The sequence below is a fragment of the Solanum stenotomum genome, chromosome 6 (genome assembly GCF_019186545.1).
Source record: "Solanum stenotomum isolate F172 chromosome 6, ASM1918654v1, whole genome shotgun sequence".
In the NCBI taxonomy this organism is placed as follows: domain Eukaryota; kingdom Viridiplantae; phylum Streptophyta; class Magnoliopsida; order Solanales; family Solanaceae; genus Solanum; species Solanum stenotomum.
In genome coordinates, this window is record NC_064287.1 from 61,447,855 (window position 1) to 61,471,852 (window position 23,998).

The 23,998-nt window shown below is 31.3% G+C and overlaps 4 protein-coding genes and 1 non-coding gene across 5 annotated transcripts; 1 reads left to right on the top strand and 4 right to left on the bottom strand.

Moving 5' to 3' along the window:
* Positions 1 to 468: 468 nt before the first annotated feature.
* Positions 469 to 2,974, bottom strand: LOC125869016 (glycerol-3-phosphate acyltransferase 5-like). Its single transcript, XM_049549572.1, has 3 exons — positions 2,411 to 2,974; positions 570 to 1,557; positions 469 to 482 (listed from the first exon to the last, which is right to left on the bottom strand). The coding sequence occupies exons 1-3, from the start codon at positions 2,957 to 2,959 to the stop codon at positions 469 to 471; spliced, it is 1,551 nt and encodes a 516-aa protein (XP_049405529.1). The 5' UTR covers positions 2,960 to 2,974.
* A 2,404-nt stretch (positions 2,975 to 5,378) lies between these two features.
* On the bottom strand, positions 5,379 to 7,440 carry LOC125867920 (thaumatin-like protein). The gene is made up of 2 exons (XM_049548507.1): positions 7,288 to 7,440; positions 5,379 to 6,256 (listed from the first exon to the last, which is right to left on the bottom strand). The coding sequence occupies exons 1-2, from the start codon at positions 7,346 to 7,348 to the stop codon at positions 5,583 to 5,585; spliced, it is 735 nt and encodes a 244-aa protein (XP_049404464.1). The 5' UTR covers positions 7,349 to 7,440; the 3' UTR covers positions 5,379 to 5,582.
* A 4,297-nt stretch (positions 7,441 to 11,737) lies between these two features.
* On the bottom strand, positions 11,738 to 14,235 carry LOC125867717 (L-type lectin-domain containing receptor kinase S.4-like). The gene has a single exon (XM_049548283.1). The coding sequence runs from the start codon at positions 14,019 to 14,021 to the stop codon at positions 11,949 to 11,951; it is 2,073 nt and encodes a 690-aa protein (XP_049404240.1). The 5' UTR covers positions 14,022 to 14,235; the 3' UTR covers positions 11,738 to 11,948.
* Positions 14,236 to 18,506: 4,271 nt separating this feature from the next.
* Positions 18,507 to 18,579, top strand: TRNAK-CUU (transfer RNA lysine (anticodon CUU)). Its single transcript has one exon. It is a non-coding gene; the product is annotated as a tRNA-Lys (tRNA).
* Positions 18,580 to 22,107: 3,528 nt separating this feature from the next.
* Positions 22,108 to 23,329, bottom strand: LOC125867519 (AT-hook motif nuclear-localized protein 15). Its single transcript, XM_049548050.1, has one exon. It carries the CDS (start codon positions 23,202 to 23,204, stop codon positions 22,269 to 22,271), a length of 936 nt encoding a protein of 311 aa, XP_049404007.1. The 5' UTR covers positions 23,205 to 23,329; the 3' UTR covers positions 22,108 to 22,268.
* Between the last annotated feature and the right edge of the window lie 669 nt (positions 23,330 to 23,998).

Genomic DNA, 23,998 nt, shown 5'->3' on the forward strand with positions numbered 1-23,998 from the left:
GGGTAGATAGTTTGAAAAAAATGATTTTTTTTCACCTTATAAGTAGATTAAAACTTTCTCATTAATTTGTTTCTAATATATTTTTAATTCTCAAAATACCTTTTTTAGAAAAGAATCTCTCACTTTCTTTTCATTTCATTTCATATTAATTTGTTGTTCATTCTATTCCTTACAAGGATACTTCTATAATTATAAATTTGTACAAATAAATTAAGAGTATTTTAATTATTTTATAAACAGAACAACTTATTATTAATATTTTATCACAAAATACGTTAATTATTTATTATCAATTTCAATAATTTTATTCACATAGTTAAATAGGAAGCAAAAACTGTTAATGAAAATAACAACATCAATTGATAAAAAAAATGAATAACAAAACAAGATCTCTCTCTTGATGAAAAATAGTAGAAATAAATAAAATTCACACCCTAGCCATATATAAAGCAATTATAATCCAATATATTATTCAACATTTCCTAAAAAAATTTTAAAAGAACATTAAAAAAAGACAAAGAATGCAAACCCCTCCTTCAATTTGTACAACAAAAAAAAACATAATAAACTTAAATAAAGTATCTCAATAATCATCTTATTTCTTGTGCCTACCACATTTATGAAGGTGTTAATCAACTTCTTAATCCCATAATTAGTGTTAGAATTTTTTGTTAATACAATTCCATCATTACCAGCAAGAATTCTATACTTATCTTTTCTTGTAAAATTTGTACACTCAAATCCTAATGTTTCACCCAAAATTCTTTGCAAATAATTTGCAACATCATGTGGACTTTTCCCAGATGAACACGTGGCATCTTCTGATAATTTATTCAAGAATGTTACCTCATAAATTGGTCTAGGATTCATCAAGAAAAAAATTGGATCCATAGCTTTCCATCCCCTAGTTGTTGTTCCATGAAAAAACCCTACTCTATAATTCATGGCCACTGGGACAATACTATTGGTTAGTTCTGCAAAAAGTGCACTGAATCTCAATAAAAACGGTTCCCTACATGTTGTCCCTTCAGGACACATGATCAAATCTCCTTTTTCGAGCTGATGTTTGATTTTCCACGTGTCCACGTTTCGAATCCTCGTCAGACGTACAGTCGGTATCGGGGATAGGACCTCGGTGAGTCGGGAGACTGAGTAGGTTACGACTGGGATTTTACGTTGGAGTACGGTCGAGAGGACGACAGGGTCCATGAGGGTGCGATGAGTACAGACGAATAGTACGCCTGGATTGGTGATAGTGATAGATGATGATGATGGTGGTGGTGGTAATGGTGGATTTCCTTTGACTATGACTTTGCCACCAAATAAAGGTGTTAAATAGGGAATTGACCATATTGGAAATATTAAGCCAATGAGAATTCTTATTGTAGCTATAATAATGCCTAGTGGAATCCATATAAGTACTATTAGGGCTAAAAATGGTGTTGGTCGAACAACAAGTCGACCATCATGGAAAATTACTGGTAATGGATTGATAATAATTTGTTGTTGTTGTTGGTTTTGATATTTGCTTCTCAAAAATGGTGGTTGTAATTGTTCCTGTTCCATACAACATTTTAAACAATGAGTTAAAATACACTATGAGATCATTTGAACTAGTGAGGTAAAAAATCATTATTTTAACGATATCTATAAGTTAAACTTAAATATATCGATAAATTTAAACTAACTGATATATATATAGCACATAATCTTTCATATTTTCTAACATAAAATAAGAATAGTGACTTAGAAAATATGATAGATTATGTGCTATATATATATCAGTTGATTTAAATTTATCCATAGATTTAAGTTTAACTTATAGATTTCGTTAATATAAATAATTTTTACATCACTAGTTCACCCAAAAGATATTTATAAAATGAAAAATTTATAATCTTGAAAAGTAAGCAGATTTCATGCTAGTCTGCAACAAGAAGTAAAAGTAATATGATATATATAAGTTCAATTCATAGATTTTCTTACAATCTTATTTTATATACATTATTTTTTTAATTTCAATTTATATGACACAAATGAAATTTAAAGAGTCAATTGAATCTTTAACTTGTTAATTATTGTAAGTTTAGTACTTTTATATAATAGATTAAAAAGAAAAGTAAGATAACTAAATTGAAAAGTTGAATTTTCATAAATACCATTGACTAGAAACAGACATGTCGACGAACAGTTGACTGCTTTTAACTAGCCGCTTATTAATAATATAGTTAAATCCTTTACTATATATTTATGAGTTTAACTTCAATATATACACAAAATCTTTTAGTTCAAACAGAAATTAATAACAACCCGATAAAAAGATAACCAAAGCTAAAGAAATAACATAAGGTAGTTATTGAGATCTAAGACTAAGAAAATACAAAAAAAAAATAGGTTTGTGTGTACTTACCTTGCACAAAGAAAAGAAGGAAGAACGACATTTTGGTCTACCAATACCTAAAATTGGTTGTTTATCACCAAATAATTCAATAATCCCATCTTTAATCTTGTCAAAATCATCCTTAATTAATCCAATTGCAAATCCATATTTACTAACAACAAGTTCACTACCAACAACTTCATCACATCTTAAATGCACTTTCACAAATCTCTCAACCATAATTCTTGGAATTTTAGTCACCACAACTTTTTTATCACACAAACTAAATATCCTCCATGCCTCCATATTAATATCATCAAAATAAAACTTAGGTAAGACAGCTCTAGACACTGATTCAATTTCCGATATTTTTACCCCTATCGTGGCTATGAAAATAGTAAGTTTTAATCCGTATTCTTCTCTCCCTAAAAATTCGAGGAATCGAATTATTGGCCATAACATTAGTAAAAGGACAAATCGAACTACACCCGATGCCTCGAAAGCTAATAACATGAAGTAACAAAAGGGATTAGGGTTTTTCAAAAGAACTCCTTCAAGCTCAGAAACAATAGAATCCATTGGAATTTTTGTGTTTTTTTTCTAAGTGTTTTTTGTATAGTGTAATGTTTTTTTTACTGTGGTGTTATGAGAGAATTGAGGTTGTTTATTTGTTTCACAACTAATATTTGATGCATGGAAGACTTATTTATATTATAAGATCTATGCTTAATGTTGATACTCCCACCGTTACATTTTATGTGGCACTTTTTGAATTTCAAGATTCAAACAAGTCTATCTTTGACCGTAAATTTTTCATGAATTATCAATATTGTAATTTATACTACTTTTAACGTAGTTTACAAATATAAAAATTTCATTTAAAAAAAAATTAAAAATTTTATGTACAAATTTCTGATCAAACTTAAACTGTTTGAATCTTGAAAAAACAAAAAATATCACATAAATAAGTACATAGGGAGTAACATTCATGGGATTGTTTGGACTATACGACACGTTTAAATGCAAAGATTGGTTACTTAACTCTACCAACTTTTTTAATCTTCTCTCATTTTTATAATATATTAAATTTAGAATTTAATTACTAACATTTAAAAGTGTTGTTCTAAAATTCAGAATCTATAAAATTGAAATTTTGAATTTGTCTTTAATCTCAATCCAAAAATGCTTTGCTCAATTTTAGGTGGTTAAATTAGATCTTTTCCATCGTGTTAGGTCACTAAGAAAATACAAGGTGAAATACAATTTTTTACTGAAATATCGAAAAACTTTCTATTTTTTCCGTATGAAAACACTACTATTTTTTCTTTTCTCATCAATTCAATTAAAATGTAAGTATAAATAACACTGAACATTTTTCAATGGTAAAAATAGTGATTTTTTTTAATTCAATTTCCCAGTAGAGCCTGGGTGTTGTATTAATCCCAAAATTCAGCACCAAACATATACAAAGAGGTGAATAGTCTTATCTTTGCCTCCAAAATCATAGCTGCACCTGAACAACTAGCAGCTAGTTATTTACAATGATTTTAATTACCAAAAAGTAAGCTTCTTGTGCTTGAATCTTAGCGAGGGCATATGTGCTTGATCCATTTTATAAGGGTCTCTCGCAGTTTGCGATAAGTCCTCTATGGTAAAGAAATTGTGGTCTTGAAAATAGTGATTTTTTAATAATGACCTTACATTAAAGAATTATGTCTTTTTAATAGTGTTCAAATCTCGAGAAATATTTAATAGATTAGGATAAAATAGTAAAGTATACCTCTTATTTATTATTTATTGTTTTAATTTTTTTCATGAGCCAAGAGGCAAAATAAATAAAGAAAATAAGAATATGTAAAAAATGGTTGACCAGTTGCTTGATGCATAGTAGACTAGTAGTTAAATAAATAGTTGTACCTAATTAAACTTTTACATGAAGATAAACATTGTACTTGGAATATCAAAATCACACTTAAATATCACTAATTAAAATTAGTACTTTCTTGTAAAAATTACCAGCTGCTAGTTGCCTGGCTATGTCCATTTAGGAAAACTTTGAATTTGGAAAATCTAACCTTAGTTTTTAAGTGAAGTATCCTACGTTTCATATTATGTGACCTCCATATGTAATCTAACGCACTTTAAAAAAATTTGTTTCAAAGTGTATTTTATTAAACTAATCTTATTAATGATGTTTTGAAAAACTTTAAATTTGACTATTGCTATTTTACGTAGTTATTTAATGCTAAGAATAGTATGGAAAAAAAGCTATATCGACTACTTAATTCCTTTTTTTTTTTATTTTGCTTTAATCACTACTAAACATCACTATTTTCTCATTGAAAAATATTTAGTGGAAATTCGGTATATGCAATAATTGAATTAACACTTGAACATACGTACATTGCGATTAAACATTTCTATTTTCACGAAGAAAATGGATCTTAGGCGTAATATGTATGTTCAAGTGTTAATTCATAACAATTGATTTTTTTTGTTGTTGCATATATCGAATTGACACTTGAACATACGTGTTACGTATGAGGTCCATTTTCTTAATGCGACAATAGAAATACTCGCAGCTATTCAAGGGTATAACAGGAAGGGTGAAATTCTTGCCTTAATTGGGCCTGTACTATTAACAATTCTTAAGTATAGTAGTTTGATAGAAATAGCTTATTCATAAATAGACAGATCAATACATAGACTTATAAGTAAAATGGAAAGAAAAAAAAAAGTTGCATACATTTGAATTAACACTTTAACATACATGTTACTTACGTCCAAGGTCCATTTTCTTAACGTGACAGTAGAAATGCTCATACTATTAACAACTCTCAAGTATAGTAGTTTGATAGAAATAGTTTGTTCGTTCATGAATTGACAGATCAAAACAAAGACTTGCAAGAAAAATGAAAAAAAAAAGTTGCATAAATTGAATTAACACTACTTGAACATACATGTTACGTCCAAGGTCTATTTTCTTAACGCGGCAGTAGAAATGTTCGTACTTAACAACTCTTAAGTATAATACTTGGTTTGATAGAGATAGTTTGTTCATCAATAGACATATCAATACAAAAACTTGTAAGAAGAATGGGAAAAAAAAGTTGCACACATTGAGTTAACACATGAACATACATGTTAATTACTTACGTCCAAGGTCCATTTTCTTAACACGACAGTAGAAATGCTCGTATGATTAAGTAGGAGGGCAGAAGGTAATGAGATAGCGCGGCGCCTTACAACTCTTAAGTCCAGTAGATTCATCAAATGCATAGCTATAAGCCCTAGGACAAATAGTCTTAAAAAACTGCGAAAATGCAGTTGGTTTGCAAGTGTTTTTACTAGCAAATTCCCCTGTGCAGCAGTATTTTGGTGAATTAGTAGCTAAACAAGCACTTTTACATCCCACAATTTTGCCTTGACACTTGAGAGCTAAGTATTCTGGACAAGATTGATTCAAATCAGCTTCACAAGCAGCAACACCACACCCAATGCTACCGCGAATCGGTATCATTGAAACAGGAATATTGAATCCATTAACTAAACTTACGTCATAGTAATGTTTTTGATTGTTTGAGGTTCCTAATGTCATTTCCACGAGCGTTGCAGGGGGGATTCCTCCGGCCCCTGAACAATTCAGAAGGCCGGAGCAATCCCCTGTTTGACAAGATCCTTTACCATTTTCGTCGAAACAACAACCTTGTCTGCCCCATATTCTTCCTGACCATAGGTTAGGAAGTTGAATTACTACTTGTTGGCCAATGTTGAGATGAAATCCACCATTGTTTGGTGTTTCATGCCCTGCTGTGCCAAGAATTCCTGGCCATATACTTTCTTTGCAATTGTTCACTATAATCAATTGAGTTCCATCTGCATATATCATAACAACATTAGACAATTTGTACAAAAAGACAACTCAATTCACAAAGCATTCTGCATTTACGCTAGATCCAGGGAAGAGCTTGTAATCTAGACAGTCTACCCTGACACAAGCATTTCCACTACTCAACCGACATGGAGACCATTATGTCAAGGTAGGCTGCCTTGCCTTCCCTAAACCCTGCATAACATAAGTGGTTGATTCCACAAGGAGACAACTGTACTATTGCTCCAAGGCTCCCCTTCGCGACTTAACAAACACATGCAAATTTTGTGGGTTGGGCATAATTCTAAGCAAGTTAACAAGCTGAGATGAATAGAATTGAGATAATACCAATTAGTCTTTTTGGAATTTTCTTAGAGGAAAAAGTTTACCAATATTGATCTATGAAAAGTTTAACAAACATGACAAAAAACAACTCAGTGTACGAAGCATTCTGTATTTACACTAGGTCCAAGGAAGGACAACTGATCTAGAAAGTCTACCCTGATGCAAGCATCAGTAGTTGATTACACGGCTACCTAGATCATATGCCCTCGCTAGACTCGAACCGCATGGAGACAATTGTACCATTGCTCCAAGGCACCCCTTCGCGACTAAACAAACATAAAAAAAAAANTTCGCGACTTAACAAACACATGCAAATTTTGTGGGTTGGGCATAATTCTAAGCAAGTTAACAAGCTGAGATGAATAGAATTGAGATAATACCAATTAGTCTTTTTGGAATTTTCTTAGAGGAAAAAGTTTACCAATATTGATCTATGAAAAGTTTAACAAACATGACAAAAAACAACTCAGTGTACGAACCATTCTGTATTTACACTAGGTCCAAGGAAGGACAACTGATCTAGACAGTCTACCCTGACGCAAGCATCAATAGTTGATTACATGGCTACCTAGATCATATGCCCTCGCTAGACTCGAACCGCATGGATACAATTGTACCATTGCTCCAAGGCTCCCCTTCGCGACTAAATAAACATAAAAAAAAAAACTTATATAGGGGAGAGAATTATTACTTGAGATAGATAGATAACAGGACACACAGAGGAAGAGCAAGAGATGTAAATTAGTTCTCATATTCTTCTGAATTTTTTTTGTTCTTGATTTTGAACAAAGTGAGAAAAAAAATTAAAACAAAGTTTTTATTTTGAAAGAAAAAATATAACTGCAAATGTAATGTTGAAGAAGTGGTAGCAGTTAAAAGGGAGGTACTCGATGAGCAGTTTCTCCATGTTCCACTTTTCTAGAGAAAAAGCATTATTATTATTATTATATCAGAGTTTAAGTTTTATATACTGAATAAAATTTTATTAAGGATGATATAACTTTTGGTCTATAATTGGTTATTGATAAATTTTTATTTTTGGTTCTTGTGTTATATGACTATGTATATTTAATCTTTAATTGGTTAAAAATGTGTTCTTTTGGTTATTTTTTATAAGAAATATATCGAATTTGAAACTATTTTAAGAATTATAATATCCTCAAATATGTAGTAATACTACATGCTAGACTAAAATATGTGCAATTTATATAGTAGAACGATTAATAATTATGAAAAATTATTAATATTTACTAGCAAAGGGATTAGAATAGCATATTTTTAATCATATATCATTGGGATTAAAATTAAAATTTACTAATAACTGAGAAATCAAAAGAATAGAGAACCCTTTATGTTAATTGACATGCTATCACGAATTAAAATTCATTGATAATGTAAAAAGTGTGTATGGTGGTGTACATTGTTGCTTAAATTCTTATTCCAAATTAAGGATAAAATGAGAAAAGAATAATTAAATTTATTTTAATCTTTTATATTAATAAATAATTTAAATTAATTAATTTTAAAACTCACGATAGATAATTTGAGATGAACGGAGTATTTTGTTTCAATAAGTTTGGAGTATTAAATTCATCTTTATTGGTTATCTTTACAGAATAATGTGTCATGATTGTGTCTACTTTACTTTTACTAATTTCTTTTATCTAATTGGTTAATGGTGGATTTGGAAATGGTTTAGTAGCTAATTTTGCATTTTGGCATGTGAAAAAGTTAAGAAAAATATATTCCTTAAAATCTCATCCACTAAAAAAAGTGATTAATTTTCTAATGACACCTCTTACTTTTTTTATTTTTTAATATTAATTGGTGGGTTCTTGTTAATAAAGGAGTTTTTTAGTGTGCAAAGTGCAATTATGCTTTGAGATTAATAAAGTTATTTTGCACTTATTCCTACAATTATAGATCTCGAGGAGAAAAAGAGCAATTCTTGAAACTCCAAATAATTACAATTTACAATCTCATGGCAATTTAGCCTACTTGTACTTTTTTTTTCTTGTTTTATTTGTGTTACAGCGGTAGATTTAGAATATCGCATATGCATTTTCATGACTAATTATTTTTGCTTAGATTTTTTATTTATATCGAGAATTAATTATATATATAAGTAATTTATAGTAGAGAGAACTTATATCAAAATGGGTTGTTGATTTCATGATAAATTAAGTTGAAACTAGCTTATGCTTAGCTATCTCCTCGACATGCGCTTAATTTTGCTTCTTATTTTGTTAAACAAAGAATGATGAAAGGTGAAACTCATACCGTTCAAATTTTAAATTTATCTCTGATTTAATGCATGACCTATGTAAAAACATTTAGATATGGTATGATAAATGTTAAAGCCTGATAAAAATGGTTAAACTATATTTGATCCCGTAAAAAACTTTACATTATCCAATTTCATTTAATAGCATATGAATCAACCTCACATATATTCGCTTTTTTAGCACAACTATTTAGTAAATAATCTCATTTTTTATTGTGAGTCCAAACTAGCCTCTTGAACCAAACCCTTCATTCACTTAAGTAGATCTAGATCAAAATTTCATTGAATGAAATCTTGCGCTATTTTTCTAGCAAGTTAAAGATTTTTAGACCATTCTTTGGAATATACTAAAAATTTTAGGAGAAAAAGTTAACACTAGTATCTATAAATTTTGTAAATGTTAGACCACAGTCTAATAATTTATTAGTCTCAAGGACAATATTAGCACTAAGCTTTAAAACTATGAGCAAAATCTAAACAGTAGGTTAAAAAAAGGAGTATTTGCTTAAATAAGCCCTTTTCACTTGAAGCTAAAAATAAGAGGCCTGCAAAAAGGATAAAGTTTCATGGACCGGGACTACAATCTAGCCGGGTCAACCCATTCAAATTTAGGTAGATTAATGTTCGTTTATTTATTAGTTCAGTCTATTTAATCGACACAATACGTCCATCTAAAGTTGAATTGATTTAGTTAAAACTATAGCTCAAGTTGACTCATAAAAAATCTTATCAAAATTAATTAATAATTTTTTATTTGATATGTTATATATAATCAGAGGCGGACTCATTCCTCCAAAATCATGTATATATATGTATATCTATCTTGAAAATTGACAGAAATTAAATAATTAACAGTGCCCCCATGAAAAGCATAGGAGTGTCATTATGCTGCTAGCACAAGCTAGAGAATCCACTCATGAGACCTGGGTTTGAATCCAGGTAGAGTGTTTATTTCACTGTTTTTATTTTAAGTTTATTTTAGAGCTCATATTTGAGCTAAGGTAATATTGGTACACCCAAAGTCTTCAAATCCTGGGTTCGCCTCTGTTTATAATAGCATTGACCCATTGTTTAGCTCATCTTGACTCAACTCAACTTTCATAACTTAATGAATCCGCCTATTTTATTAACTCAATCCCTTTTAACCCGCTCAAATTTAACCAAACTCGGTCATTTGACACCCCTTCCCTACTTTATTATTTATTACTTGTACTGAAGCAAGTCCCAATTTTGTTCTATAATAGTAATTTCTTCTAGTTGTTAGGGTCCATTATAACATATTTAGCACAGTTTGGGCTTGGTTTTATTCAAGGCTTTAAGCCACATGGGCTGTTAAATAGTACTCCCATAAATTCTCCCATGTTCCAGCATGATATTTGGATCTGCCCTTCATTTACCAACATGGTTTCTGGTCCATTCTTAATCAGAGATTTCAAGTTCGAGTCCTCGAAAAAGAAATAGTATGAGCCCTGCAATGTACGATCTTCAAAACGAATATCAGACTCCGAGTGGGGGAAAAGAATTCATTCATTTGAGAAAACATAAGAGATTTGGTGGAGGTTATATAAGCCTTTGGTCTTGAAGTCATTGGTCAAATACAAATATAATATTAGGGCAAAATCAACCTAAATATATTTTTAACATGATGTGATATTGTCTGTTTTAAGCTAAGTAGCCCGTGCAATTTTTCTCCAACATGTCTCACATATCATTCAAGAGTATCATACCTTAGTATGTAGTTTATTTTTCATATCAACTTTCGATACTTTGTTTGCACGTCCAAATCTTTACTAGGAGATTTGACAACTATGAAGAAAGTTCTGTTTTTTTTTTTTTTTGACATATATCTTAATCTTATCTTCATTTTTGTGATTCCCAAACGTGCTTATTTGACTATAAAAATTTGATTCTGTACAATAATAATTAGCTGGTGGAAACTGTCATAAAATGCCATTATTGACTTAGCTGCTGTTCTTTTGTTTTCTTCTTTATGAATATAATGAAGGTCTTGAAAGACAAAGAAGGAGAATAAATGGCAATATTTGCAATTTAACGTGTCTTACTTTTCTTTTTAGTTTGTTCCAACAAGAATGTCATTTTCTATTGTTACTAGCTTTTCAATTTCAACATCCTATCTAACATGTTTACGACTACAAGATTCAAAAAGACATTTTTGTACATTGTACACATATTTAGTTTAAGATCATGGAATTTAGAAGCCTCATTTACTTTCTCAAACTGACGCTCATTCAACTTAAGACATAAGAACTTTCATCCATTGATATAACTTGTGTGTCACCAATAAATATCTCTTGTGCTGCTGGTTTGTCCATATCATTTCAAGGTGGCAAAGAAAAGATTTGAGACAGAACACCTTATAACAAAATATTGCCATAATAGTTTTAAGGCATAATGCATAAACAAACACTCAAATTTGGCCTCAGCTGACAAGTAAACACTCCAACTTTGACTATTCACATCTTAACACCTTAATTTGTCTTTCATTATGTTGGTTGAACACTCCAACTTACAAAATAATCGTCTAAACACATGTAAAAATTATGTGTCACGTCAACATTGAGTGTCTACGAGACACAATAGGGACAAATTGGAGGACTGTTTAGTTGTTAGATGAGACCATGTTGAAGTGCCTAGATGTGCACTCTCAAAGTTGGAATACTTACTTGTCGGGTGAAGCCACATTTAGTGTTTGTTTATGTATTATGCCTTGTTTTTACATCTTGGTTATGATTGTTATAACTTATTTTGCTCAATAGCCATTTGAGAACAAGAACATTAGAGAAATAGAAAAGGAACCAAATGAAGTCAGAATTCTTCAGAAATGGACAAATCTTCATCAAGATTCAAAATTGACTTGATTGCAAAAATATATTCACATTTTACTAACACCAATATTCTCAAAACCATAGAAATGGTTGATACTAATATCATTTTCATTTCAAAAGCCATAATTTACATTTAAGTCAAAAATCAAACCATAAAAAGAAGTACTAAAATATAGAGGGAGTTTGGGAGGGCAAGTAGAATGGTCCCTCCATTTTGCATGGCTACCTGTTGTCCTCTCTGCCAGAATCCGTTAATGGCGTTACTGAATTAGCTTCAATAGCAATATCGCCTTCACCGTCATAAGCTGATGACCATGTGCTTACTTTCTCAAAATAAGACGAAGACGGATAGGAACCTATGAAGTCCTCTAACTCCATACCGCTAGTACCACCCTTCTTTCCATCATATTCATCGGGAGCTGCCAGCGTCTCTGGGAGCGACAGCTCCCCTTCCAAGTATCTCACCACTAGCCTCGTGCTAGGTCTCTTAGATGGTGTATTATTTGAACACATGAGTCCTAATTTAAGCACCATTATGGCCTCCATCTCATCATACTCGCCATTTAATCTCGAGTCAACCACTTCAAGAATGGCACCTTCCTTCCATTTATCCCATACCCAATCCACAAGGATTAACTCCTCAGGCAATGCCTTTGCCTCAATTGGCCTCCTCCCACAAGCAACTTCTAGCAGCAATGCACCAAAGGCAAAAACATCTGAACTTGGTGTGGGCTTTCCGGTCTTGGTTAATTCTGGAGCTAAGTAACCCAACGTACCGACTACTCTTGTTGTGCTAGGATTTGCTCCATGCTCGTATAACTTAGCAAGTCCGAAATCTCCAAGTCGTCCATTCATATCGGAATCTAACAACACATTCCCTGCTTTAATATCTCTATGGATCACAGTTTGTTCCCATTCTTCATGTAAATACAACAGACCAGAAGCCACACCTTTAATAACCTTGAACCTCTGATCCCAAGTTAAAGTAACTATTGGTTCATCATAAATGTATTTGTCTAAGCTTCCATTAGGCATAAAGTCATAAACAAGTAACAAATCACCTCTTCGCCGACACCATCCCAAGAGCTGAACCAAATTTCTATGTCTAAGGCGACCAATAGTCGCGATTTCAGACACAAATTCTTGAAGACCCTGTTTTGCTTCATGATGTATTCGCTTCACAGCAACAACGGTATTCGTCTTAGGCAGTGTTCCTTTATAAACTCGACCAAATCCACCAAACCCGAGCAACTCTTTATCTCTAAAACCCCTTGTAGCCTTCTTTAGCTCTTTGTAAGAAAACCTATGTGGACCTATCTCAAGTTCCCAAGGCTCAATCACATCTATGTTCTTGATTTTCCAAATGACATACAAGGCTAAAATGAGTCCGAATACAAGAAACACAACAGCCGATATCGTGGTAGCTACAATCAAGACTGTTTGATCCTTCTTAGGCTTAGGGAGAGAAGGCAATGAATCAAGATCCAAAGATTGAGCTTTTCCATTCATCTTGAAACTCCAACCAAATATATAATGTGAGCTAGCAAGCAAACCAGTTGAAGCAGAAAATCCAACATACATGAATTCCTCAAAAACTAGAGAAAGGTCCAAAGGGAAAGACAAAATTGAAAAAGTTGGTTTTGTTGAAGAAAGTGAAAGTGTAACATTCAACACATTTCTACTTGAATCATAATCAATCCAAGCCTGAATTGTCTTTCCACTCTGAAGAAAAAGCTTTTGTTTGCTAAAACTTCCTTCAGAGAAGTAACTAGCATTTACTGAAGCATTAGACTTCAAATCATTCACATCAATACCAACATGATTATCACTAATATCACCAAATTCAAAATCTTGAACAGTATCAAATTCAACAGCAAATACATGATTTGAAAAATTCCCAATATTACTTGAACTTAAAAGACCTAAATACTGACTAGGAAGAGCCCCTTTCATCTCTTTAGTCCTTGAAATTGTAAAAGCAAAGCCATGCCCACCTAACTTAGCATATTCAGGAACAATCCCAAAAGCAAAAGCAGTAGAAAAGGAAGAAACTTTACCAGATTGGGAATTCTTGAATTTAATTGGATTTTTGTAAAAAGCATGACCAACAACTCTAGATGTTTCATTTGTAAGCTTTAAAGCACCATTCTTTAAAATATGAGCAACCCCATTTACAGTAACATTACTAGCTTCAACCCCATTAAAGCCATTATACACAAATTCATCAGAAAAAACTGTTCTTGACAGTAAAATAAAGAGAATCAAGAAAAGGGTTGGTGTAATTTGTTTGGCCATGGCATAATTAGATTGAAATTTGTTTGTAGAGTTGAAGAACTGTGTGGGGTGATGATTTATAGCTGAATCTAGACATTCTTTTTGTATAGTTCAACTTTGATTTGCCACATGTGATTTGTCTGTGTGATTACAAAGGAATGAAGAAAGAGTTGGGAAAGTGAAAGAGTGGGGTTTAAAGGTTGTGGTGGGTGATTTTCAAATGTGATTTTTATGTTTTTTTGAATTTTTCGTGTTTAGTGTCTTATATTTGCATTAGAGCTTGATTAATTCCAATTCACTTATTGTACGGTTCATTTCTAAAGATGATGCTATTCAAAAAAGTTTTTTCATTTTCAAAATTTGAGTGGAGGATGGAGAATCTCCATCCTCGGTCAATTGAATGTAGACTTACCACAACAACGTACTACAAGTCCATTGCTCTACACCTTGGATGTATTGACACTTGGTTTCAAGTTGAGTGGATAGTTGACTAAGTTGGTTCGATTCAGCTTACGCATGCTTCAATTATTTCATAAGATAATAACCATCTCTCATTAGTGGTGGAGCTAGAGTGTCAACTTCGTAGGCGATGGAATTTAGTAATTTTATCTATATTTATTTTAGATATTTACTGAATATACATTAGAGTATTAATTAAGAATTCAGAAACTTAAAAAATTAGAATTGATAATTCATAAGTTTCTAATTCGGGTTTCACCTCTACCTCCTGTCAACACAACTATCAAATAGTAGCATATCGTCCATCAGATAAAAAGAAATCACCTATTAATATTTTATGATTCTATTAAAATCGAACTTGAGATTTCATGATTTTTTTTATAGTTTATTGACTAGTAGATTATACTTTATAATATTGTTGGACAAAAAAAAGTTGAATATTAGAAAGTAGAGTTGTAACCATTATACTGTTACCTAAACTCCTTTTTTTTAAAAGAGAGTTGGTAAGAGATCAATTCCAAAAAAAAATGTCAATTTGCAACCTTAATGCCATGATTAGGAGGATAATTGGTCAATCTAACTAGGATGAATTAGTTGGTTAACTACTCTATTGTTTCAAATTGAAATGTAATATTTTTCTTTCAGTGAAGTCAAATCATTTAAAAATTCATTTTTTTTTTTGTTTTGCAACTCTCTCAATTCCATCTTGAAATTATAACTCCATAAACTTCTAATCTAACTAATTTGTAATGTTGATGAATAGCTTTCTTTATAAAATACAGGATAACAACAACAATATAGTCAGTGTAGTTTAAGAAAATGGGATTTGAAGCGTATGTAGACCTTACTCCTTTGAGCTTCCTCAAAGACAAAGAGGTTATTTTTCGATAAATTTTCAGCTAAATAAGATAAACATATGGTGTTTGTTAATAAGTATATTATATATTGTTTAATTTTGTTAAAATCAACTTCAGGTCAGTAAAGTTGCATTTTCAGTAGTATCATCAAGATAAGCCATGCCATCATATTATTATTAAACCATTGCGCCAATTAGCATAACACTATTTGCACAAGGAATATTATTAACGTGAGTACCACCTTGGCAATTTTTGACTTCTTCATTGTTAACAAAAGGAATTTTGGCTTGACTTGGGAAAGGAAGAGGCGGAGCTCGAGGGCGCGTAAGAGGTTTATTAGAATTTTGACGTTAAAATTTTATATATATAGAGAGAGTGTTTATAATTTTATAAAAAATAATAATTTTTATCTTGTGTGATTGCATTAAATTTGTTATTATTATTATTTATTACATATTTTAAATTTTTTGCTGAAAATTCTAACTCTACAGCTAAACGAAGAGAGGAAATGAGAACGGAAGCTAATAAGTGCATTAGTATTAATTTATGAGTTTCATTGACTTATACGCCAATTTTACTCATTAATTTATTATCTGGTCCCTCATAAATTAGTTATATATCTTTTTCCATTGAAAAGTTAATTGAAATAATGAAAAGATGCTGAATTAAAGTACTCTATTAAACAATTAATTACGTACTTAAAAGTTAAAACTATAGGTTTGTAGATTTTTATACTAATTAATTCTTGTTTGGCGTGTTAATAGGAAAAAGCACAATTGCACTTTCTTCCGAGGTATAACTGAATCTTTGTTATATAATCATATGATATACTAGGTGTATACAAAAATCGAATAGACCAATAAATTGAATCGAAAAAAAATGTTATTAGGTTATTTAATAGTTTTATTTTAAAAAATTGGATTATTGATTTTTTAATATTGGATTATTGGGTTAACCGATAATCCATTAAGAATATAATAATTTTCTATTTTAATTTTTAGTCATACATAAATATCAAACAAAAAATATTAATATAATCACTATATTAGACTATAACTATAAGGACCTTACACAACTAACACTACTTAATTCTGCTCTCTACATTTACCCTTTAGGTTTTAGTATTACTTTAGTTTTTAGGTTAACAACAACAAAACCTAAAGAACTAAGAACGGTGATGGCTAGGGTTTACAATGATGATGGCAAGGGTTAGGCAACGACTAGAATTGTGAATTGTAAGCATTTGCTATACTTTAACTATACTAAGCAAAATTTTTGCACTCAACGAGTAACTTGATTTGTCTCTTTTTTTATTTCCCGTCAAATTGTCGGACAAGTCATATATTGGTTTTGAAAGCATTTTCTTATTGGTTAAATCAAAAATTGAACTGTTAAAGATCAAAAAACGATAAACCAAAGATCGATAACAAATATCTTATTGGTTTGGTTATCGGTAGGGGTGTCAAAAAAGAACCCAAACATAGGTAACCCACCTTACCCACCCTGAATTTTAAGGGTTGGGCTCAAGATAATTTGAATTGGGTTCAATCTCAACTCATTCAAGCATAACCCATTTTAAGAGAATCCTCAATTGAGCCCAATTCAATCTCCAATTTCAACCCGTTTTAAAACTCTTTACTAAGATATGTTACTATATTAAAGTAGGGATAAGGGTCTGAAAAATATCCCAACTTTGGTCGGATTTGTTGTTGCGATACTAAACTTTCATGAGGATCTATTACCTCCTTAGACTATTTAATACCTTATTTTAAACATATATATTTGCCCACGTGGACATAAAAAATAATGCAAAATTATAAATAGTAATGTGTCCATGTGAGCACATATATACCTTTAAAATACACTATTAAATAGTTCAGAGGGTAAAAAAATACGGTATTAAATAGCCTAGAGAGGTAATAGGTCCTTATGAAAGTTTAGTATCGCAACAGCAAATCCGACCAAAGTTGCGGTATTTTTCAAACCCTTATCCCTTTAAAGTATGAATTATTATCTGTTTACCATATTTTAGGATTTATCTATCTATTTGTTACTTTTTTTAAAAAAAAAATTGAGTTGAAATTCGAATTGTGATTATAAAAGTTAAATATCACTATGTTAAAATTATTGATATTAATCGGGTCAAGACCCAACCCGTTTTTTAGCCCATTTGAACCCAACCCATTTGAGCCCAAGGTAAACTTGGACAGGTCAAGACTCAACCCGATTTCTATTTCAACTCATTTTAATATCTCCAATTCCAACCCAACCCGCCCATTTGACACCCCTAGTTATCGATTTAGCACATTTAAAAACCGAAAACCGATAAACCAAACCAATAATACCTAGAACCGAACCAACCGAGGTTAATGTGTATGATTAAAGAAGATGACATATTTTACTTATCTAACTTAACTATCTAATAGATGAATGAAAACACATGTACTTATTATTTATTTTTTAAAAAAGCTTAAATTATCGAAAGTGCCTAGCTGGAGCATTTTATCGAGAGTTGAATTGATTGAGTATATATGATTTAATTCGAATATCTAAACGAAATATTCCGACACATCCAAAATAAATTAACAACAATGGAAGTTATTTTCATTGTCCCCCCTCCCCACAATCCAATTCCAAAAGTAGAAAGTCAAGTGTAGGGATGAAATTTTCGTTTAAAATGTTTAGTGCAACTCATTTTCACCTATTGGCACCACATATTGAAAGGGATAAAAAGAAGAGGAATTTTCATAAATACAATTATTTATGCTCCTAACAAAAAAAAAATTATGGCGAGAAATTAGTTTTTAAAAAAATTTAATCACTTCAGTTAAAAGATAATTTAAGAAAAATACTATAATTTTATTTGTGCGGTATAATTTTTGAAGAAAGAAATTCGAATGAATCATTTTCATTGTACATATTCCCCCCCTTCCCCCGCCCCCCACCCCCCCGCCCAACATATATTTCATGAAGGCATATTATGATATCAATCATCTCACTATAAAAAGTAGCTTTTTCTAATTATGCAATACATTAAAACCTTATAAGTTGTTCTTGTGTCATCCTTTTCAGATATGTTATTATTAGTATTATAATTATTTCTTTAAGGAAGTTATGCTAGCATATTCATACATTTTCCCCCCTAATTCCTTAGAAATATTTCTAAGTAATAAATGTATTACAATGTGTGGCCCGTCTAGCTCCGTTGGTAGACCGCAAGGCTCTTAACCTTGTGGTTGTGGGTTTGATCCCCACGGTGGGCATCTAAATAGCCTTAATTCAGTCTATCCTTTTATTAAAAATACGCATGCATGTATTTACAAAGATCTTATTTCATAGTAATATCTGAAGTTTTTTCTTAGTCGAATGAGTCTCTATCTATCTTCTTGTTTTTTTTTTTGGGATCTTTACGGAAATAGCCAAACAAATTTACTATTTTTCTATATATATATTATCACATTATACACAAGCACACACATATTGTACACGAATTACACATATTTTATATCGCCAGCTATTTTTAATTTAATCAGTTGAATGAACGGCTATTTAATTAGTTTAGTATTTTAGTTCCTCTCTCTTTTGTCCAGTTTCTCTTTGCTCTTTCAATGTCTTTCCTTGTCCATTTATTCAAAGACCCTTTTTTCCCTCTTTATTGAAACTTATTTTTCTAGCTTTAATCAGAAAAATCATTTTACATATTTGAAGGGCCTATTTTTCAAAACCTTTTTAATACTGAAACATGAAAAAAATAAAAAATATTTTAATGTTTATTTCAAACCGACATGAGGCCGTATCCATATAAGCTTAATTTGCTCAATATTGAACCCTAGCCCAATATAATGTTATCAATGCATTGTGATGACTCTCAAAATATCACATGTGTAACAAATATTATTAAAAAGTACGATAAAAATATAACTATAAAAATATTTAAAAATTTAATTGATTCTCTAAATTCTATCTATGTTACATAAATTAAAACAGATAAAGAAATAGATATTGGGCCCGGACTTGTCCGAGCTTTTGTGACTAGTATAAACTACTATAAGAGCCTTTTGAGATATTAGTAAAAACATACTCCCTTTATATTTTAGAGCAACTTTCACATATAGCAAACAAAAATCATATTTGTATGTTATAGCTATAGTTTGCATAATTGCGCTCCATAACATACTTCGCTATACATATATACAAAAGAAGCAATTGTATAATCTGTTTCAGTATACATATACAAAAGAATCAATTGTATAATCTGTGTTTGTATAAAGCGAGAAAAAAGAGAAAGCCAAGAAAACTGGGCAGGAGAAGATATGTATTTGTATAATCATAAATGTATAGGATGAAAATATATGTATTTGTATTTGTATATATAATTTTCTCTCACTTTATACAAATACAAATGCAATGTATACATTTGTGTTTGTATAAAGTGAGAAGCGAGTGAGAGTGGCGAGCGAAATCTGGGAGAGGGGAGAGAGGGAAATGAAAATATATGTATATATACAATTTTCTCTCGCTTTATACAATCACAAACACATTTGCGTTGTATAAAAGCGAGAGAGGTGAGCGAGATTCACCAGTGAGAGAGGCAAAATATCAACAGTTTGCTACGGGTACAATTAAACCAAACAATGGTTATGACATTAATTTGAATTAATAATTTGCTATTATATACAATTTTTCCTATATTTTACTGTTTATATGATATTGTCATTGATAACATGACTGGAAAACAAAAAACAGGAAAGTTAGCCTTTCTTATTACGCTAGTCTTCTAATCGATTAAGGTTGAATTTACTTTTGCTTTAGTTATTGTTGAGGAACAACCTTTTGTTCTTATAGTTGTGTAAACCTTCCACCTCTCTTAGCTTTGCACCTTTTTCATTCGATCCAAGAACTAAGAGCGGTGGCAATACGTGACAGGTGAATGATATGATTCTTAAGGATGACTAACTCATAATTTCACACTGGGCCAAAGTTTTATCTATGAAAAAACAAGATTGTATTTTACTTTAATTTTGCTAATTAACTATGTAGTAGTAGTTGACATATTGACTATGACATTTTATTAGATGTCCAAACAGTGTACAATAAAAAGGACAAACTAAGGGTCAAATAAAATATGAAACGCCACATTTATTTATCATTAGTCAGATGATGTTAGAGTTGGTTGAGCGAAAAATGTCGATATCATCTGCATGTGTTTTTCGATTGAGCTCATCGTTAAAAGACCTAAGTAACAATTGGTCGCATTTAATGAAATACAGATATTAGTACTACAACTTCCCAACGTCCCATTTGCATTTGCCAGATAAAGCCAATTTAATTAACACACAAATCTAACATTTTCTTCTTTCCTATGTAGCAAGACAATAGTACTACCAATTAATAGCCATACAGAAAATATATTTTCCCCTTAACAAGACCAAAAGAATGTACTAGGTAAATCTCGCTTCAGTGGAGTGCCCTCACAAACCATACATAAGAGGTAATAAACCACTAGGCAAGCTGAGACGAGCTCAATCGAAAAAACATGCAGAGGATTTCGAATCTGAAACCTTTTATTAGTACCCTTTTAAGCTAAAAGTGAGACTTTTTGGCAAATATGTTCAAATAAGTTAAAACCCCAAAACGGACACTAAATAAAGAAAAAACTATATTACTAAAATAAGCTTCTTTTTTTTTGCTTCTCATTTGGTGTACGATATCCGCATTGAAGCCCAACTATTTCAGATTCACTCCATGTAAAACCCCATTCAGGGGAAACCACTACGTCAAAAATGATTTTATAGCTTAATTGCCGCTAAATATGTATTTTTAGCGGCAATTAGCACTCTTTGTATATGTCCTAAAGCCTTTAGCGATACTGGATCTAATGACACGTAACTAATGTCGGTAAAGACTTTAGCACTCTTTATTAATGTGTTTATTTATTACCGCTAAAAGTTATTTTTGTTGTACTGAACGCTCCCTACCAAGTATTTTTCACCTAAGGCTCAAATCCAAAATCTCTAATTAAGGGGAAAAAAACAATTTCATCCACTACACCTCGTCCGTGAGCGGTACAACCATAACTAGTCTCCAGCCTTCAATTAATCTACTATGATAATCACTTTTAATTTAAAGCCTGGAAAGGCATAGATACTGGCAGTTTTCATTAACAGAAAGCTAGTACTCAATCTTTAATCAAAAGTCTTCAATTTGAACTATGATAATGGAAAATAAATTCTAGTAGATAGTAGCATTTCTCCCCTAAATCGGCACTATACGACGCAAATTTGAATTAATAAATACCAAATGATTAAACAAAAATATCAAAAATATAGTTGAAGTAATAGCTATAATTCTACCTAGATATCTATTCACCAAAACTAGGTGTACTAGGAACTAAACAGTTCTTTATCCAAGAGTTCATGAAAATCATCTTTCAGAAAATTAGGGTAAGATCTGTATAGACCCAATCATCCCCCGACCTCACTTACCCACTTATGAAACTATATCGAGTATGTTATCGTTGGTGTGGCACTAACAAACTTAAATAAGAGAAGAACAAGAGATTTCAACCAATATTAAATCCTTAACTTACATGGTACATTCCATGGTAAGAACATAAAGATTGAACCATCAAGTTTAAATTCTATATCCATCTTCAAACATCATATATTAAAAAAAATATATATGATAAATTAAATCAGTAAATGATACCTGAATCACAAGATGAATGTATCTGAATCTTCTTCCATGTCTAGACAATATTGTCTAACCTACATCAAGGAAAACTCAAGCAATTTCTACAAAAAAGATAGTAGCTTATAGAACAAACCAAATTGATAAAACTTCTAGGGATTCAAAGTTACAAACATAACCTAAAACCTAATTAAAAGGGAAAAAAATCACAAAAAGTAAACAACATTATAAAAGTTTCTAATTAAAAAAGATAAACTAATAACTAACTATATGGAGTAGGCCTTGAAGGAGGAGGAGTCCAAAAAACTTCATGGTGCATTTGGTCATTAGGCAAAACATTAGTGGCTAAATTGTACATAGGCAAAGAAGTAGAAGGAGATGGATGATCAACTTGCAAATTATCAGAATTTACATTACCAACCCCTGAAGCTGTAGGTAATTGCATTTGCATCCCTTCATTTACATTATTCTCCTCTTCTTCTTCATCATTCTCCACTATTGGTAACCTTTCAAATGTTGCATTTGTAAAAGATGCAGCAATTACAATAACTGGTCCAGATGCTATTAATTCACCCACAACATTTCCACCAACAACTTGTCCTTGGCTACCAGCCAAGTACACAGTTAGTCCAGTTGCTCCAACTGGACTATTCGGCGCGGGTAAAAACGCGCCGGATAATGATAAAATCTCAAACCTTCCGTGAAGCGTAATTACGCCCCCGGCCACGGTCACCGCGGCCGGCTGCCGTAACGTAACATTCGTTACAATACCGCTGCCGCTCAAAACGGATACGCCGCAGCTGCGGCGATTCGCAAAAGCGGCTATGCTTTCTATTATATCGCTTCCGGATTTAATTTCCAAAACGTGACTTTTGAGGGAATTTGGGGTATCTTTAGTTACCACTATTGGTGGTTTGGGCTTGTTTTTTGAGCCCATAGGTCTTCCTCTGGGTCGCCGTCCAGCTCTACGCATAGAGCTGGACGGTCCAGAGGAGAACAGACCTTCGGGACTTTGTATATTCTCTTCTCCTTCCTGACTCATTTCATTTGGGTTTTCACTACTGTTGGTGGTTGTATTCATGAACTCTTGCTCTTTTCCGGGGCGGATTTTGTTTGATTTTTCTTCTTCTTCTGGATTGTTACTTGATGAAACCATTGGATTCATTGCTGTATTTCCATCCCACCATCGATTAGCCATTTTTTTTTCTTGTTCTTCACTCTATTCACCTAAAATTCTCACTAACCTAGAGAGAAAAATTCACTAAAAGTTATCTAATGTACTGTTTTTCTCTCTCTAAAAGACTATTTCTCTCTCTGTTTTATAATTTTAAAGAAAATACCCTCTTGGTTTAAATTTTATCTTACTTTTTTTCTGTATTTTAAGAAAGAATGTTTTTTTTTTCTTTTTTGATAATTCTTTAATTTTAAAAAATGAAATTTATCGATAAGCTTTAGTTAATTCGTTGCTAAAAAGCTTCTAATTAATTAAACTTTGTCATAAATCATAATGAATAGGTATATTTGACTTTAGTTGAATCTATGTTTTTTAACTTTGAAGGCATAAATAGGCATTATAACTTGTATAAAATTGAATAAATAAACATGTATAACTTCACGTAAAACGCAATTAATTATCTTATAGAAGGCTACATAATATGCATGCATTTATTTATTAAAATTCATATAAGCTAAAAGTTCAAGTAATTATGTACGTTTAAAGTTAGAGAGTATAAATGTCATTTGATGTCAAGTTAAAGGACATATTAATTTTTATATATATAATTTATCACTAAATAGCGAAATGTGATTAATATAAAATTTTCATTACTAACTTTTTATCTAAGGATGTTTATGTTAAATTAAAATCAGATAAATAAATTAAACGAAGTGAATATGTCCTTTTTTTTTTTTTTTTTAATATCAGAAAGAGCCAAAAAAGTAGTCTTCTTGGAGGCACTAACCAACTCTCCTCAGTCTACATTGGAATAATAA

Coding starts and splice junctions, on each gene's coding strand:
- LOC125869016 (XM_049549572.1), bottom strand. CDS start 2,959: ATGGATTCTATTGTTTCTGAGCTTGAAGGAGTTCTTTTGAAAAACCCT. Junction 1,558..2,410: donor CCTTCTTTTCTTTGTGCAAG/GTAAGTACACAC, acceptor TGTATGGAACAG/GAACAATTACAACCACCATT.
- LOC125867920 (XM_049548507.1), bottom strand. CDS start 7,348: ATGAGAACTAATTTACATCTCTTGCTCTTCCTCTGTGTGTCCTGTTAT. Junction 6,257..7,287: donor CTGTTATCTATCTATCTCAA/GTAATAATTCTC, acceptor TGATATATGCAG/ATGGAACTCAATTGATTATA.
- LOC125867717 (XM_049548283.1), bottom strand. CDS start 14,021: ATGGCCAAACAAATTACACCAACCCTTTTCTTGATTCTCTTTATTTTA.
- LOC125867519 (XM_049548050.1), bottom strand. CDS start 23,204: ATGGCTAATCGATGGTGGGATGGAAATACAGCAATGAATCCAATGGTT.